The sequence below is a fragment of the Lontra canadensis genome, unplaced genomic scaffold (assembly GCF_010015895.1).
Source record: "Lontra canadensis isolate GAN:19392208 unplaced genomic scaffold, GSC_riverotter_1.0 scaffold37, whole genome shotgun sequence".
Taxonomy (NCBI): Eukaryota; Metazoa; Chordata; class Mammalia; order Carnivora; family Mustelidae; genus Lontra; species Lontra canadensis.
In genome coordinates, this window is record NW_022631031.1 from 17239141 (window position 1) to 17258397 (window position 19257).

The window sequence follows — 19257 nt, forward strand, 5'->3', positions numbered from 1 at the left end:
TCTAACACTTTTAAAAATATTTATATGACCCCTCCAGAAACTTTATCAAGTATCTCTTCATAAAATTAAAACTGCATTTTCTTTAGTACCAGTAGTTAGGACGGATTTTACTGTTGTTCCCTTTTATGTAAGTGCTGATGTTTGAGTATTATTTTCTAATATTTTGCAATGTGTATGTGCAGTAGTCACCTGGGTTATTGATTTGATAATCATGTTATTGATTGACATGATGGATTGATTTAGCAATCCCGTCTGCCGTTGTCTCTGTGGAGAATAGCTTCTGGGTTCCAAAAACCATTTTAAATATATGTAAAGCAGGGGAACCTGAGAGGCTCAATTGGTTAAGCACCCGCTCTATGATTTCTGCTCAGGTCATGATCTCAGGGTGGTGGCATCGAGCCCCACCTTGGGCTCAACACTAGGGATAAAGTCGGCTTGGGATTCTCTCTTTCCCTCTGCCCCTCCCCATGTACAACCTGGTCTCAAGCACTCTCTCTTTCAAAACAACAACAACAATAAAAGACCAAAAAACATAAAACATGGCTGATTTGTAAATTGACAACTCTCTTGTCTCTACAAATCCACCTGAGCAACTTTATCACGAAGCAATTGGGCAGTAGGGAATTTTAAAGTTAGAAGGGACCTTACAGGTTCTTTTGCTGAAGATCTTCACTTTCCTGATTATGAATAAGGAATCTGGAAATAAGGATATCTTTCCAAAGCGGCATCACCCATCCTTGCCAGCGTCTCTTAATGGCACGCTGGAGTGGCAGCCTTGGAAGACAGCATGATGTGGCGTGGCCTTTGCCCCACTGCTTTGGGCAGCACTGCTGTCTGCGAAAGATGGGGACAGAGAGCCCTTAATGAGTTCGCAAGCAGGATCAGTTAGGGAGACAAATTGTTAGGTTTTAAAATTATCAGGGTTTTCCTGTACCTGAGGTCTTTCCAGATCCTTTGATACTAATACCCACTGAGAACTGCACATAATGGACATGTTTCCTAGTCATAATGGTCTCGGAACCAGTCTCCACCCACCCCCACCCCCACAAGGGATACCTGTGAACTTGGGGACTGCACCGTCTCAAGGTATTAATTAAGAAAAAGGAGTGGTGGCTAAGGATTTGGGGTTGGGCTAACCTGGATTTGAATCCTGGCTCTATTATTTACTCTGGGCAGGTCACTTAGCACTTCAGCATATCAGTTTTCATTAAATGAGGATAACCCTGCTCATGTGTATGGGATGAATGTGAGGATGATGTTATGTAAGTGGCCCGCAAAGTGACGGACGCCCACTAGGCCCTCAAGTGTTCATTTGTTCCATGTGTGCATTTAGCAGACATTTATAAAAGCTAAGCTGTGCCAGGCCTTGTGCCTGGCCCAGGGGATATAGGGGGGACAAAAAGGGCAAGATCCCTGGCAATAGGGAGTCAGTGTGTTTTCTTCCCTCTTGAAGGGAAGAAATGGGGCGCATTGTGCATTGTAGTTGTTTCAGACGCTGAAGCTCCCGAAATGTGGTTGACCAGTTTCCTCCACGTAGTATGACTGGGAGAGGCTGAAATGTGTGAGGACGGATGATAGAAGTTTCTATGAGGTTGTCCACAGAGTACTGGAGACAATGGCTGTATTCCAGGAGTGAGAAATCTCTCTTGATTTAGTTACTAGACTTTGACTGAAGAATTAATTTACCAGGGAGACCACAATCAGTGATGGTGTAAAAGGGAAGTAATGGTTGTAGAATACAGATAGAGAAGTCTAACAGTTCTCTAACATTAGTTCAAATAATATTTATTGATCTCTGACTTCTGGTTAATCCTATAACATTAGTCAACAAGTCTACTTGTGTTTAGTTTATTTTACCCAAGTTTCTATGGGAGAGTTCTATAGCTGATAACTTAAAGTTGTTAAGATTCCTTTAAGTGTTCTCCTCTTTAATAAGGTAATATTTACTGAGAATATAATATAATATAGTATAATGTAATTTATTTAAGACCTTGCTGAGATTTCTGGGTTTTGTTCATTTGTTTGTTTGTTTGTCCAAGACAGCAAAAACTCCCACTTAAAACATCTCCCAGTATAACATTGTCATGGTCACACTCTGTGGCATATAATTTTGAAGGCTTGATAGCCTATTACTTGGTAGATCTATAAGAATCCCAAGCAGCTTTTTGAGGACTATCGTGAGACATTCCCTTCGGCTGTGGCCTTCCACATGGGAATCTTCCCTGGTTAGGTCCCTTTATTTTCATAAGAGAATATTGTTTCTATTCTCAACACAGGTAACTTAGTAAAACATATCTGTCTCCACTCAACTGAGCAACCAAGAGGAGCTCCACTTCAGGTAACTTGGAGTATAACATCTTACCTCATTGCTTCTTAACACTCAAGGAGATACTTGCTTCTGTCAGCTACCAGAAGGGCACATAAAGCTTCATTCTTCTAGATATTTTCAGTTTTACCCTTAAAATAAGCAAGGTCCCCCCCGGCCCAGCTCTGCAATCTAAGTACTGAGTTAGCCCTATGAAGTCTGCTGTGGTTCTCCCGACAAGTAAGAATCATATGAAACCAGTTGTTTTCCTTTACCATGAGGGTATGTTCCTGGCATCACACTAACATCCTTTCAGTAAGCAGTCTTGGGAGGCATTTCTGTCTCATCTCTGTGCTAGAAATACCTAGGTTTCTATAGAAAAATTGACAGTCTCATTATATATACCCCTGAGTCTTAGAATTCCGTGTGCCATTGACTGCAGACCTTCAGGCAAGCAGACATGTGCTGACCACTCTGTCTCCTGGTTTTATTTTACCTTTTCCAATTCAGTATTTTTTTTCTAATGTAGTCATTCGTTTTTTTAAATTTCCATATAGTTATTGTGTACTTATTTCGTGCATTATCTTAAACCCATTCTGGATACCAGTAAGATATAAATTATCTGGAAAATACAATTAAGAACTGAAATGTTTTATTCAATAAGAATAGGAGTGAGAAAAATCGATTTACCCCATCCGCTCCATATTCAGGAAGCACTTAGTTTCTAAATCTTCCATCATCACCATGTTTGTAAATGTTGCCATTTTGGTTAATATGTGCACAAAAACCCACTTCAAGATTCTCATAATTACAGCTTCACAAGAGCACACACCTGCTCATCTTTTCTTCTCTTTGCTCAAAGCCCCAAACTGCCGTGTCTAATAGGCTTGTTATGTGTTTCAGTCCAGCTAATTTATATAAAAAACACATTGTGAATTGCAAAATGGCTCCCAAATGTAAGAATTCATTTTCTTTACCACTGACATTATTTTCAACTTGTGCAGTTTATTTTCTTTTCCATCCCTGATGACATTTTAAATGTTCTCCCTTTCAGTATTCTAAGAATGTTCTTTCTGTGGAGTCTCTTTGCTTTCCAGTTTCCCAGTTAATGTTTTCCCTAAAGCGTCTGTTTCAGTACATTTGTTCATCTAATTACCTCCCCTGACTCACTTTTAATATTGATAAAGGTTATCGAGGAAGCACATTTCTCTTGAGACTTATTCCTTAATCTTGCTATTAAATTTCATTACCCTGTTCCCTAATTGAAGGAAAGGCCGAAAACACAGTTTCTTCTCCTTTCAAATATGAGTGAGGGCTTAAAGATATTCCTCAACATTCCATTAGGTATTCATAGAGCAGCTCTTAATTATAAAGTTGTCTTAGGTTCTGAAGGGATACAGAGAATAGGATGGTTCTTCCCTATCCTCAAGGAGCATTTATGTAAATAGCCAAACCTAACAAACGTTATATTTTTTAAAATGTCATGCTAGAAGCAGCAAAGTGCTCTGGAAGAATATAAGAACAGAGATATCTTATATAAAGCATTTGGAGAAAAAAACCAATGAAAGGAATGAAATTTATCCTCAGCACTGAATGATGTAAATGGGTGAGGGACAGAGGATAGAGATGGGGTATCTATTCAAGGCTGGAGAAATAGACCCTTTTAAATGGGCTCGTCGGTGGTATCATTTCCATCAGAATAAACACACTATATATAAATGTCACCGAAGAATGAAATCCTTTTTGAGCTGACAAATCACTTTGTGATCATCTTTATGAGTAAGATAACTGAGCCCAGAGAGACGACTTTGAACAATTTACTTCCCACCACAACACTAACATGTTGGCTAATTCTACAAATGACAAGTTACCAAGCCTGTTCAGATCCTACTGTCTGAATTTGTAGGTTATGCTGTCTACCACAGTGAAATGTGAACTACTCAATTTTCCATGTTCAGTAAGTTAAGGAGGATGTGGAAATGGACCAAAGTTTGCAAGATCCATCCCCTCCACAGGTGGGTTATTTCCTAAAAATTGAAAGGGAAGAGGTCACATTTTTGGAGTCTGTACAGGTTCCGTAATCCATGCTGCTAAGCCTCAGTTCCAGGCAGCTCCCTCTCTGACCCCAGACCTCCCCAGGCAGGGGCCCTTCAGTGACTCTGTCGTCTCTTTGTCTTTATGGCCGTGAAGCAAGTGTTCTGGCTTGGGGAAGTGACATGCTCTCTGAGAAAAGTCAAGACTGGTTCAGTCAGGTGTGTGAAGCCAGAGAAGGCAGATGGAGTGAGAGAAATAATCTCAGAGCCTAGAGGAAGCCGTGTTCAATCCACCTGTCTACTTGTCAACCCTAATGTGGCCTCTTCCAGTGAAGGGTAAGGTCTACTCCGAGTTCTGCACTGCATAAAATAAGTTGAATCCAGAATATGGAATCAGGAACCAAGGCACCCAAGTTCCCCTCCTGTCAGCTCCTCCCAGTATGAGCATGAAGGCACACGGATAAGTAGTTAACTCTGATACATTCTTTATGAGAATGGTGAAATAAGATTTGCATGAAGGATTATCCATGATCACGTGCAACTTGTGAACCAGGGATGTCCCACATGCTGGGTTGTCAGCTCATTCAACACTGGATGTTTATGGAGCCTCTGGTATATTCCAGGCACTGTTCTAGACACAGGGCACTCGGCAGCACGCAGACTACAAGTCAATGTAAAATGCCTCTGGCTGTCAGAAGTGCTTGGAAGGATGAAGCAGTTTGTAAAACAGATAGAGTTAGGACAGACAGATTCTTTCAGAAGCATGGTCTGGCAGGGTGACATTTGAGCTGAGACCCAAAATTACTGAGTAGAGAGCACGCCCCCTCTGAGTCCTGGCGGTGGGATGGGGGAGTGTTCTGGGAGAGTAAACAGCAGTTCCCCAAGCCTGGAGGCAGGACTGTGCTTGGTGGATGGAGCAGCAACAGGAAGGCCAGTGTCACTGGATCACTCTGGGGTGGAGAGTGGGAGGGGCCTGGGATAGGGAGGTAAGAAGCGGGATCATAGAAGCCATGTAGGCACCTGGAAGACTTTGGATTTTTTGTTTGTTTTGAATGAGGTGAGAAGTGTTTAAGCCTAAAAGTGACATGGTGTCATTATATTTAAAATAGAATCTGTCTGCTTGTTGGACTGAGAATAAGCAAGGGAAGAAGGGGCATGGTGGTCACGCAGGAGATGGCTCCTGTGGCCCAAGAAGAGGGAGCTTGGGCTGGCTCAGATGATAGGGGAGGAGGTGGTGAATGTGGTCAGATTTTAGAGAGATTGGAAAGTAGAGCTATCAGGATTTGTTGGTGGATTTAATGTGAAGAATAATAAGAGAGGAATTATGACACCAAAGTTTTGGGCCCAAAGAGCTGAAAAAGGGCATTTGCCACTTATTAATATGGTAGAAATGGCAGGAAGAGAAGGTATTGTTGGAGAAATCAGGATTTCTGTTGAGCACGTGTTAAGTTTGTGGTGCCCTGGCTGTTAGAAATCCAGGGGAAGATGGCAAGTAGGTTGTTCAGTGGATAAGTCTGTTGGGTAGGAAAATTCAGGACGTAAATTTGTGACTCATCACAAATACCATTTAAACCTTACATGTCTGCATGAGTTGACCAGGGGAGCGAGCATAAATGCAAAACATGAAAGGGCCAAGCATGGCGCCTGGGCTTGCAAACAAGAATGATTTGTTTCAAGGATTTTTTTTTTTTTTAATTTAACGCTGTCTATAAAGACTTTTTCAAAGGTTTCCAACTTTGTTGCCCTCTTACTGGGAAATGAAAGTAGCTGAGCGAATGTGTACATGCACACACATTTCGTTGTCTGTGGTATTGCATTCTGACACAGAGGAATTCAAGCAGGAAGTTTAGGCCACCACTGGAATTTCTCTAGAGGCTTGATAATAGTAGGAATTTCAGTTTTCAGCTCTGAGGGGGTCTGAGTAGAGAGGTTGATTCCAGGCAGCCCTCCCCCGATGGCCTTACAGGAGAAGAGAATCCATTTTACAAAATGTCGTCAGAGGGCAGAGGCAAGCCTGTCGTCAGAGGGCTGGAGGTGAGCCTGCGGAGGAATGTTCTTCAGATTCAGTTATTAGAGGTCATGGTTAGCCCAGGACATCTAAGTGCTCAGTGGGAAAGGCCTACCTGCCCCTTTGTCATTGGATCTTTCACCTAAATTTCCTAATTTTCCTGTGTGGAAAATGGCTGGGCATTTGAATTTTTCTTAGAAAGACGGCTTAGCTCATCACCCAGTGTCCCTGATGTGCTTGCCTGCTGGGGTAGCTTGTGATTGTGTCCTCCAGATTCTGTCAACTACAAAGAGCCCTGTAAGAAAGCATCCCCAAGGCCACACACCTAGAGCAGTGCCCAACCTACAGCAGTTTCTTTAGGCTTGGTGCCTGCCTAGGGCCATTCTGCTAGAGACGAGGACACAAAATCACTCGCACGATATATGCGTCCGGTGTTCCTACCAACCCAAGGAGACTCTGATCTATTTTGCATGCCAAGTTACTGTGTTCATGAGAAAAACAGAACCTTGTTTGCATATTCAAAGTAGATATATATTGATACCATGGCTGCTGGTGGTCACTTCCCACCTGGAATAATATGTATTTTTAAAAAAGTACATATTAAATTCCTTTTCTATTTATTTTGAATTCCAAAAAAATAAGCACCTTGTTTTGGACCTTGTTCTCCAGTTAGTTTGGCAACATGGTTCACTTATTATTTGTATCATGATGTTAACATTTAAGGTTTGCAGCAATGTTGAAGAAGCAATATCACCCAGAGAAGTAAGGTGACAGTCACTTAAATCGCATAGTCATAAGGGAGTCACTTACTGGAATGTCATATTAACACACTATTTCCCTAATGAATACAATTATATACTCCCACAAGCCAAATCTGTTTGATAAAGGTTTGTTGGAACACCACCATACTTGTTTATTTTTTAAATTCAATTTAATCAATTTTTAAAAAGTATTACTAGTTTCAGAGGTAGAGTTTAGTGATTCATCATTTGCATATAACACCCAGTGCTCATTACATCATGTGCCCTCTTTAATGCCCATCACCCAGTTATCCCACTTCCCCTCCAGCAACCCTCAGCTTGTTTCCTATGGTTAAGAATCTCTTATGGTTTGTCTCCCTCTCTGTTTTCATCTTGTTTTATTTTTCCTTCCCTTCCTCTATTCTCTACTGTTTTGTTTCTTAAATTCCACATGAATGAAATCATATAATTGTCTTTTTCTGACTTATTTCACTTAGATTAACCCACTCTAGTTCCATCCACATTGTTGCAAATGGTAAGATTTCCTTTTTTTTTTTTTTTTTTGTGGCTAAATAATATTCCATTGTATTTTGTATTCATCTGTCAATGGATGTCTGGGCTCTTTCCATAGTTTGGCTATTATGGACATTGCTGCTGTAAGCATTTGGGTGCACATGCCCTTTCAGATCACTACATTTGTATCTTTAGGGTAAATACTCAGTAGTGAGATTGCTGGGTTGTATGGTAGCTCTATTTTCAACTTTTTGAGGACCCTCCTTACTGTTTTCCAGAGTGGCTGCACCAGTTTGCATTCCCACCAACAGTGTAGGAGGGTTCCCCTTTCTCCATGTCCTCACCAACATCTGTTATTACCTGACGTGTTAATTTTAGCCATTCTAACTGGTGTGAGGCGATATCTTATTGTGGTTTTATTTGTATTTCCCTGATGCTTAGTGATGTTGAGCAATTTTATATGTGTCTGTTGGCCATTTGTCTGTCTTCTTTGGAGAAATGTCTATTCACGTCCTCTGCCATTTCTTGGCTGGATTATTTGTTCTTTGGATGTTGACTTTGATAATTTCTTAATAGATTTTGGGTACTAACCAACCCTTTATCTGATAAAACATCTGCAAATATCTTCTCCCATTCTGTAGTCTGTGCTTTGGTTTTGTCCACTGTTTCCTATGCTGTGCAAAAAGCCTTTCATCTTGATAAGTCCCAATAGCTAATTTTTGCCTTTTGTTTCCCCTGCTTTTGGAGACATCACCACCCTGTTCCTTTATTAATATTTTGTCTGTGGTTGCTTTTCCACTATAATGGCAGAGTTAAGTTACACAAAGCCCAAGATATTTACTATCTGACCATTTAAAAAAAATTGCTATCTTTTTCATTAGCGAATAGAGACAGAAAAAAAAAATATTGTGGGCAAGTCGGCTCCATGCCTCTCTCTGGGTACCTATGTTATCTGTACCTCGCTATCCCACCAGTGGGTTTCACTGCCCTTTCACCTCACAGTGTAGCCATTTGAGAGAGGGTTTCTGGAAACTTTGAGTATATGTGGTTTTCCTACTTTGCTCATTGATTACAGAACCCATCCTTGGAGTAAGATGCAACCCCATATTTACCTTAAAGTAATCAAACTCAGCTTTATAGAGTAGTTTTTTTTTTTTTAACCTCATAGGAAAACCAATTTTAAAAATTATAAACAGAAATAAACCCAATGGTGGTTTAGGATTTGTTGGGCTTGTGGCCTCCCTATGGGAAAAGTCAGGGTAATCAGAATAACCTTTCCTCATGGAATCAGAATTAATCTCTCTGCATTCTTTCTCTCAATCTTCCTGATTTGGGCTTGATTCATCCCTTTTGAGAGGATTTTTACATATACATATATTGATTTTGAGAGTCTCAAAGTTTGGGGGTGCCACATGGTCAGTTGCTGACATCTTCACACTCAACCTGTATAACTGTCCGTATACTTAAAATGTTGAGTCTCAAACATGACAGTAACCTGCTTTTAGGAAAGTAAGACACCCTGTTCTTTTTGTCCGAGTCCCCTATAGCAGCAAATGGAATACAACTATTGATTGCCATGTATCAGGTTCATTCAATTTAGGTAATCTCTATAAGGCTATCCCACAAAGCTCTGTACTTCCTCTTGTAATTGGTATTGTCTTAGTGTAGATTCAGGGTCTAGCCAGAGATGATAGCTTTCCTGGCCTCAACCCAATTATCATTATATATGTGGCAAGAACTTCCTGTCCACACAGAGTCTGGTTACTTGATTCTGTTTCAGAGGAGTAGTCTTTCACCTCAGTTAAACTTAGAAACGAGGAAGGAGAGCTTCCATCCTCCCAAAGCAAAGAGAATTGCGCTTGCAGGAACCCTGTATTCTACTTCCTTTACAACTACCACTGGCATATATAGTCCCAGGAGTGTAAAGTTAGATCAAAAGTTCTCTGCTCCACTTAGAATAAATGTAAATGCTTATCCATGAATCTTCAAGGAGTCAACCAGGCCAACAGGCTGTGCTTTATATAGTGCAGGACTACATAAAAATAAAAAAAAACTTCTGTGAAGGAAAACATAATTTAGGGAAATACCAGCATCATTTGAAGATTTGAGGAGCTATCGAGTGGAAAAGTATCTACAAATATTAAAAAGAGGTTAAAACTTTTATATTTATTAGTAAAGGAGTATAAAGAATTGCCAAGGATTTGGATAGTTCATAAAGGGAAGTATAATTTTGAAACCCATATTTGTAAGTATCTCCAATATGTCCTAATTAAAACCACTACTATTCTACACCGAATAAAATAGCAAGGACTTCTTTAAAACAATAATAACCACTGTGTGTAATGCTGTGGTAAAATTGACCCAATTTAAATTGATACAATCCTTTTGAAAACTATTTGGCAATGTATATAAGAAAGTAGCTAACATGTCCAGGAATAGCATGAGAAATAAAACCAGATAAGGAATTTGTACTAGGTACGGTAAGCAGTAAACCCTGATGGATTCTGATGGTTGGTGTTGCCATGGTATTTTGTATAGATTAGTCTGAAGGTGACTATGTAAGAGGGAAAGAATAAAAGCTAACAGCTAGAAAGATGTGGTAAATATTGTATATCACAGATAATAAAACTTTAAAGCTAAATCATCTAGGCTGTGTCCTCAATTTGACAGACCAGGAGGTTAAAAAACATGGAAGAAATGTCCCTAAGACTCAAGTAGGAGTTATGAACTCAGCTCAGAGAGAGCCAAGAGGAACTAAATGGAATCTTCTGAGTTCCAGTTCTGTTTTCCTTTGCAATATTGAAGGATTTGTGGAACTCTTCAGTAATACTTACAAATGTAAGAATGTTAATGATCTTATGTAGGTTCTAAAATTTTATGATTGAATATGTAAACATTAATGTTTAAATAAGCTTTAAAAACAAATTTCTCATTTTGAAATATTTTGACTAGCTAGTAGGAATAATTAGGTAGGTAATCTTCATAGACTTAATAGAGCAACAGCCAATCTTGAGAAACATTCATTCTTTCAGTCATCTTTTTTTTTTTTTTTAATGTGTACTTGGTGCTCTGGACTCTCACTGCATTCTCAGAATATAAAATGAATACCACCAGCTTCTTTCCTCTAAGAGCAGGAGTAATAGACATTTGCTCAAAATAACTCAAGTTGTTATCTACTATGGACATAAATGATTGCAAAAATTGTATAACCCTACAACAGAGATAAACATAACTGTAAAACAGGGACTCAGATTTAGATAGAAAATTCATGAAGAACATATGTGAACTTTAGGTGTTCATGGGAATTTCACAGACAGACCAGGGGAGGGGTAGTAAGTATAAAGAAAGAGCATTCTAAAAAAGTGGAATAGCATGTTCAGTGTCATGAAAGAGCATGACATGTTCAGAGAACTCAGAAAATTAGGTGTGACTGTCTGAAGTGGAGAGTATGAAGGGGAGAGAGAAGTTGGACTTTGTGGGACTTCTCTGTGTTTCAAGGTAGCTAATATAGTAGAGTGCTAGTGTCATGCACCAGTTCTAACTACCTTTATATGTATATTGGTTTTACTTTTCTCATTTATTCTGATTTTACAGATGATGAAACTGACTCATAGAAAAGGTAATTAACTTATCCAAAGTCATACTTCTCATAAGCAGTGGGATTGTGACTTGAAACATAGCAGTTGAGTCCATAGCTCAGTGTCCTAAAATCCTAAAATCTAGACTGTCCTTCCTATTCTACCCTAGGAGTTTGGAGCATTGAAGAGTTTTAAAGTTTTCTGTCATGTTGGTGTAGGTGGTAATTGAAAGGTTGTGGGTAGTAAGCTTGAAAGCCACCTGTTGCAAGAATCGAGGCAGGGATGATGCGAGCCTGAACTTGGAATAAAAAGTTTTCAAAAGGTAACATCCACAAAACTTAGTCTAGATGATGGAGCTAACAAGTAATTTCTGGCTTGAAAAACTTGGTAGATGTTGGTAACATTAAGCAGACTCATTAAGAGAGAAGGAGGCTCTTGCATGTGGAGTCAGCTTTAGTTGTGGTGCCCATGGAGTATTCGGGTAGAGAGGGTTAGCTAACACTGAGGTGTTCAGGTCAACAGATCCGGAGGCTTTAGAATCATCAGCCTTGAAGTTATCATTGAAATCCCTCTTATAAATACTACAAACTGCTGAGAGCTTGTAGTGAGATAAGAGAGCCATAGAGAAAATTCTCCTGTACTGCTGCTCAAGATATACTCCACCAACTGGCCACCTATCCACTTTGTTTAGTAATAGTCCATGTGACATGAGGATTTGCTTCAAAATATAATGAACAGCATCACCGAGCACACTGTGTACTTCAACTTCTGTTTTTAATCTTAGCAAGACTTTTGATGAAGGAAGCATCACATTAATTAACATCCTGATACAAGCTTCTTATTTTGTCCCAGATCAATTTGAGTATCACTAATACAGAAACACTAATATTTAAGCTTTGGGTAGAGGAAGAGATCTCTAAAGGGACGGAAGTAATAGTGTGAGTGGGAGGATGAGAAGCAAAAGTGGGAGGACGAGAAGTCAGTTACTCTAATGGAACCCAGTTTAGAAGAGCCAGTGGTCAGCACAGTCACAGCAAAGTACAATAAGACTAAGAACTAAAATATAATTATTGAATCTGGCCATTATAGGGTCTTCAGTAACAACCCCTGTTTACTCTTCTACCTTCTGCTATCTCATTTTTATCCCACTAGTCCACCACCTCAGTACTTCTCAAATCTATACTTTTGCCATGTGTGCCAAAGACCTCATCGACTCTAAATCTCCAAGTACTCTTGGAGTCAGTCTTCACTTTAGCTTATCTTTTGGCTGATCAGAAGTTATTGATCACTCTCTCCTTTGGGACATACTCTTTCCTCTACAACACACTAACCTTTGTTTTCTTCCTCATGTCCTACCCATTTTTCTCTGCCTGTCCCTCTACATACCCTCCATGTCTTTAATTATACCCATTTCTTTAATCACATTATGTATGGCATCAATTTCCAAACCTAAACCCAGCCCACATTTTTCCTCCGCTTCAGAGCAGTCTAGCAGCCTACTGGACATCTTGAATACCACAGACTCTTCAAGTTCAGTACGTTCAAAGTTGAATGTGAATTCTCATCTACATACTTCCCCATAATCCCTTCTTCCTAAACCCATGCCTTGTGCCTTATACCTTCACCTTCCCTATTGTTAAACCACTAACATCAGTGTCATCCTTGACTTCCCTCTTTCTCTTCCTTTCCCTCCCAATGACACTTTGTATCTGTAGCTCTCCCTATCTCTACTACCTACATGGGCCACCAATTGCCCACTGATTTATCCTCCTGGCTGGTCTCTGCTTCTCACTCTTGACTTGCCTCCAGCACCTGCCCCATAGTGGAGCTAGAACCATCTAAGTTGGAAATTTGATTTCATCCCTCCATTCTTAAATTCCTTGCCTGCCAATCCAGCCTCATCTCTGTATTCTTCCTCTGTAGAATCAGGTCAGATTAATTTTTTTTTTTTCAATTCTTTGACATTCTCTCTCCTCTCCCCTCCTCCTCTTTCTCTCTTTCTCCACTGTCACACATGCTCATGTCCCTGCCTGGAGAACATTTATATTCCATTTTTTACTGGTAAGTTTGTTCTTCATCTTCAGGATGCTTCTATAATCCTGTAAATCGAAGTTATGTGGACTTGCTCTATGGTCTGCCAGCACTCTACCTTTCTCATGTCATGACCCTTTCTCTATTGTTTTCTAATCTCTTATTTTTGTTCATAAATCAGTGCCTTCCTCTGAATTTTAAGCTCCAAAAAGACTATATCTGTATGGTACATCATCATACTTCAAGCTCTTGGTACAGTGCCTGAAATAGTATGGGCATGCAGTCATTGTTTGTTAAATGGAATAAATGCTCTTCTATTTTCACATTCATTATCTCAGTGGGGGTAAAGTTGAATAATTTGGAAAGGATTTTAATGAAACATGAGATTTCTGTGGATTAGAAGATTAAATTATTTGTTGAGTTGTTTTACACTAATAGAAGGAAGGAGAATAGAGTCAAGAAAACTGGTTAGGAGAATAGAAGTGTTTATTCCCACCTCATAGAACAAAGAGGAAGAGATTTTTTTAAATCTAGCTTGCATCATTTAACTTTTATATTACTTCTAATAAGTTGAAGCCTATAAGGGGTGTATGTGTGTGTGTGTGTGTTTTAATATTTAGAGGTATCATATTGTCCATATTTTAGGGCTTTTTTTCCACCTGGAAAATCTTTAGATAAGATAATTAAGAAATCTACCTGTATACTTTGCTCATTGAACTTAGTTTCTTTGGGGATAGGTTTATAGAATTGAGTAATCAATTTAATATTCATTTTTATTTCAAAAAAAAAGAAAGATGGAGTACATTTTTAAAAAGATTTAATTGGGTTTTAACACAGGAATAAAGAAATATACACCAAAAACTAAAGGAATGGGTAATCCATAGGAGAAATCTAGGGTAAGAAAACCTTGGTAAGATGAAACACTTGGAGAAAAAAATTCGCCCTAAACTAGCTAGAAGTCAAAGCAAAAGACATGATAGAATATGATACATTGCTTCACATCTTTTAGCTTTTCTCAAATATGAACCTCAAAAGGTGGAGAACTCACAACTGAAGATGGACTTTGCAGTCAAATACTTGAAGTATGCGTCAAATTTAGATGCCAGTTATGCCAGTTGCAAAGTAAATGTTGTTTTGACACTGGTAAAGAAATTGGCATGTGTTCTGTCTCAGATGGTGGCTATCCAGGTTTGCACAGAGATGTAGTTACAGAGTTTTTAAAGAAGAAGGAGGTCAAGACTTTTTCTTCAAAACACAACTTTGAATTCTCTGAGCTCCTTAAAAATATGTATTTCTTCAGAGGTACTAATTCTCTATAAAACATGGAAGGCAGATGTTTGGCTTCAAACATTTTGAGGAGAGGATGCCACAGTCCTCTGCTTCTGTAAGAAAAGGATCACATGTGGATTTGGAGAATGTTAAACTTTGACCAGCCAGCATTGTATTTTGATAGTTCTACAAGATGGGTTAGCTCAAAAATGCATCCCATGGAACTACATATGCTGACGTAGTGAAAAGTTGTTTTGGACTTTCTGGCCATAATTAATTAACAAGCTTGTACGTTATGATGGTGGTTCCTGGGTACAAGGACCCAGTGACTGGCGTATATGAAGAAGTTTGCTGTCTTGTTTTCTATGGCAGAAGACATGCAAAAGTCTCATCCAAAAGTGATAGGAATCTGTTTGGATTTTAAAGTTGAACAGAAGATATAGGGCTGTTCTATGTGGTTTAGAAGTGGAATTTACTCTGTTGAAGTCCATTCCTATCCACCCTACCTCCTAAGGCTCAAGCCTTAAACTTGGAAGTAATACTGAGACCACATGGTTTGACACACGGCTGGCCTTCTGGATACAGTTAGGGATGATAGTATATTAACAGAGGCTACCAGATATTCAGCTGTTCTCAATACTTTTCTGTTTGGTGAAATGTAATATCAACAACATCTCAATAAGAATTATCATTCCTTATACCACCTTGGGAAATTCCAAACGGTATCCAGAAGAGAAATCTGGCAAAGCATTTGGGGAGGTAGAAATTGTTTAATGCATGGACTGGAGAAAAGAAGAAATTATAAGGGGTTTTTGTTCATTTTGGAGCAGGGTAAGAGTGCCCCCACCCCAACTCTATAGTCACCACTACTCAGCCGTTCCTGTAGCTCGTTAGGGGTGGTTCTTTATTTTGTCGTTTCTGTATAACTGTTTCTGTGATTTCTCTGAGTTACCCAGGTGAGCAATTTTAATGTGCTCTCTGTTTGGGATTTTTGGTTCAGAAACTAAGATACAGTAAGAATCTGTGATGAATGCTCTCAAGGTATGGGTATTGCCCATATGTCTGTTCTTCCTTATCTTGCCACTCCTTTGTTCTCACATAAAATGAGGGAGAAAAGGAGATTTTGAAATTTTCAAAGAAATATCTGCCTTGGGATTAGGTTTTTTCCTGTCCCAGAGTTGATTTTTCTTTTCTTTCTGTGAACCAGAAGCCTTTCATAGGTGGGAGAGCAGCTGATAAGGCACCTGTGTGAACCTCTCTTGGTTGACTAGGCCCTGCTTGTGTGGAATGAAAGAAAAACACATACTTGGAAGTGGGGATGGATGAGCTTGGTCTCATCATGGAGAACCACAAAGAAAAACTAGACAGCTTCCTACAGCCTCCAATCTTGCACTATCAATTAATTTTTTTTTTCATTTCTGATCACACATTCTTTCAAAAGAATGGATTCTTGGTATTCAGTATCTCATAAATTATTTATCAATGGAGGTAAACAGCAACGAAAGGGAACAGAATGAAATGTGTTTTACTCTTCAAGCTTCCTCCAAAATTAAAACAGGTTTGATCTTGACACCATGGTAATAGAACCAAAAGATGAAAGGCCTTTCTGTATTTCTACAGAGTACAGTACAATCCACAGCCCATCAACACCCATTAAAGACTCAGATTCTGATCGATTGCGCCGAAGTTCAGATGGGAAGTCCCGTGGACGGGGCCGAAGAAACAATAATCCTTCACCTCCCCCGGATTCTGACCTCGAGGTATGTCATTGCCAGTGCCCTGGTAAATAACAAGGTATCTTGGTAGTTAAAGGGTGGTTCTAGACATCTGTAATGTAAATGGCCGTCATCAAGATGTCCAAATGCTTTGTAACTGCTTTCTTCTCTGTATCATAAGTAAAGCATTTTCTTTCTCTTTTCTTTTACTTATAGTTAAAAATAATAACTTCTGTTTTCTCTAACATTTTAACTACATGTAAAGCATCTGTTTATTTCTCTTTAATATAGTAAATTATATCCTTTTGCATGAGGAAAATTCTTTTACACTGTTCTATATCATTGTCATTTTAATTAACTGTCATACTAAAAAGACTTACTAAAATCCACTTTGAAAATTAAAGACACACTCATATATATTGAGAAACGAAAACCTGGGATGTTCTAAACTGAAATGGTAGTCATCTTATGAGACCTGTTTTGGTGGAGTTCAAAAGCAGGAGGGATTAAATAAAACCTTGAAGGGTAGATTTCATAGCCTTGAATCCACTGCAATTAGTTTCTGCATTTTGCTCAGTGAAATCTGATGGTGGAAAACATGATTATTTTGGCTGAAAAGATGGAAATTTCCCAGCAGAACCCATGTGTCTGAATATATATTGGTATGAGTGGAAAGGGGAAGAAGACAAGTAGGCTTGGGAGGCCTCTGTGGTATCTCGAAGATGTTTTTGAAGTGAATTCCTGTAAATCTGATTCCAAATACCCTGAGTGTGTCAAGAGCCTGTGTGATGTGTCTGCTTAACTTGTTAACTGTCTGCAGTCTGAAGAAAACCAGACAGGAGTCATACATAACCCATCCATGTGATAACAGTCCAAAGGTAGCATAAGGTGAATAGTTGATGTGAAGTTTTAGGTTTTAGGTATAGTTTTTTAATACTTGGCTTGATGAAAATCAAACATAAGATTCACTATTTTAATGCTTCTTAATAAGCGGAAGAGGTAAGAAAAACGTATGAGTTTTAATTCATTGGCCTCTCTCTGTCTCAAGAAGTTATAAACAGACTAGTTTTAGCTCATTGTTCATTTTTTCAGAAGAGTAAACTAAGAATATACTTCAGAAGTAGAAAGGACTTATATTATTAGTTCTTGCCCATGTTTGTATTGATGTCACTAATATAATTATTCTCTTATATCTCACCTGATGCTATACTCTGGAGAAAAGCTAGAGGATGCTCTTTGGAACAGTTGTATTTTAAAAACACAGTAAATTCAGGTTTTTCTTCTGTCTTCTATTTTAAGAGTGCTTATTTATGTTGAAGTTCACTGAATAACAGGTTTCTCAACCAAGGGAAAGACATATTGATTTGGTTCTTCCTTTGTAGAGGGTGTTCATCTGGGACTTGGATGAGACAATCATCGTTTTCCATTCCTTGCTCACTGGGTCCTATGCCAACAGATATGGGAGGGTGAGTACCAAGAGACATCAGTTTTTAATTTCTTTAGAATAAATATGCCTGGAACTGAGTTTTTTGTCCAGATGGGAATGTGGTTTAACTTTAAACAATAAATCTAAAGTATGAAAGGGGAACGTCTTAATTTATTGATAGAGTCCAATATATATGTAAGGCAAAAACATATAAATGAACAAAAGGAGTTTTTTTAGGTCCTTAAAAATGAGAAAAAGTTTATGCAATTAAATTTATTCTGATTTCAGACCCTAATAAATAAAAGTGTTTGGATACTGTTCTAGGATGAAATAATAAAATATAGAGAGACATAGAACAATTTTTGTTTTTTTTATTTGCACCATTCTTTTACTTTTATTATTCATAACATATTCAGTGGAGCAAGTATTTTACATGTTCTTGTCTTCAGTGATTAGCAGTTTTAGTATTTTACTTTCAAAACACCCATTATGAATGTCTTTATAAATCCCTTTGTCATGAGGCTAAATTACGTGAATGGTATGTAAAATTGGGCCTCTGAATGGCAATTGGACAAATACTGTTGTTACAATACTTACTTTGGTGTGGTATATACAAAAGAACGTTATAGGGCTGCCTGGGTGGCTCAGTTGTTGGGCATCTGCCTTCAGCTCAGGTCATGATCCCAGGGTCCTGGGATTGAGCCCTGCATCAGGCTCCCTGCTCAGAAGGAAGTCTGCTTCTCCCTCTCCCACTCTCCCTGCTTGTGTTCCTCTCTCACTGTCTCTCTATCTCTGTGAGAAGGATGGATGGATGGATAGATAGATAGATGATAGATAGATAAAAGAGAGGAAGGAAGGAAGGATGGAGGGAAGGAGAAAGAAAGACAAAAAGACAGAAAGGAAGGAAGGAAGGAAGGAAGAAAAAAAGATATTAGAGACTACCTTCTATGAGTAGACGTTCAGCCTCCATGTTGGAGTCTGGTGGGTGGATGCTTTTGGGCTTCTCAAAAACCTGAGAAATTCTTTTTGATTTATTCCTTGGTGGTTTCATAAACTTTTCCTACACAAAAACTGTGTTTTTAAAGTGGTGATAGGTAATTTCTGAAGTTATCCTGTGAATATGGTATTTTCATTTTTTTGATCTTTAAAGAAATCATTTTACAAGTCTAACATCATTGAAGCCATTGGTTCAGAGCCTTAGGAAATGAATTCTGTGTCTTGGTGACTCCAGGTGTTTATCACAACTAAATGTTAAAATTGATACCCACAAAACGTATCCTCTCGATACAGATTTTATCCAGGCACCCATTCTTTCGATACATACATATTGAATGCTGCCATGTAGGTATACTTTGTCAGTGAAAGTTGAGGAATTATCAGTTGAGCGTCACAATGCAGCTTTCCTTATCTTAACCCTGAAGATACACCTAACCCCCCACCCCCAAAAAAAGGCTGGAAAAAATGCACATTTGTAAGAACAAACATATTCTGGAATAGTCCACCCTTTGAATTTCTATTCAGAAATAAGTTATCTGTAAAGCACAAAATTCCCCATCTTATTGTTAGATTTTCTATGAGAAGGAGACAGTGAACAAAAGTACAGTATGATTATTATTAAGAAAAAAAAATAAAGCCATAG

The 19257-nt window shown here is 38.7% G+C and overlaps 1 protein-coding gene across 12 annotated transcripts in view; it reads left to right on the forward strand.

Annotated features, from left to right (window-relative positions):
• The window catches only part of EYA1 (EYA transcriptional coactivator and phosphatase 1), a 353650-nt gene that overhangs the window by 255341 nt on the left and 79052 nt on the right, over positions 1 to 19257 (forward strand). For all 12 annotated transcript variants that reach the window (XM_032869202.1, XM_032869209.1, XM_032869210.1 and 9 more), the window contains 2 exons: positions 16098 to 16237; positions 17575 to 17658. In XM_032869202.1, the coding sequence (XP_032725093.1) occupies positions 16098 to 16237; positions 17575 to 17658 (224 nt within the window). The remainder of the gene's footprint in view (positions 1 to 16097; positions 16238 to 17574; positions 17659 to 19257) is intronic.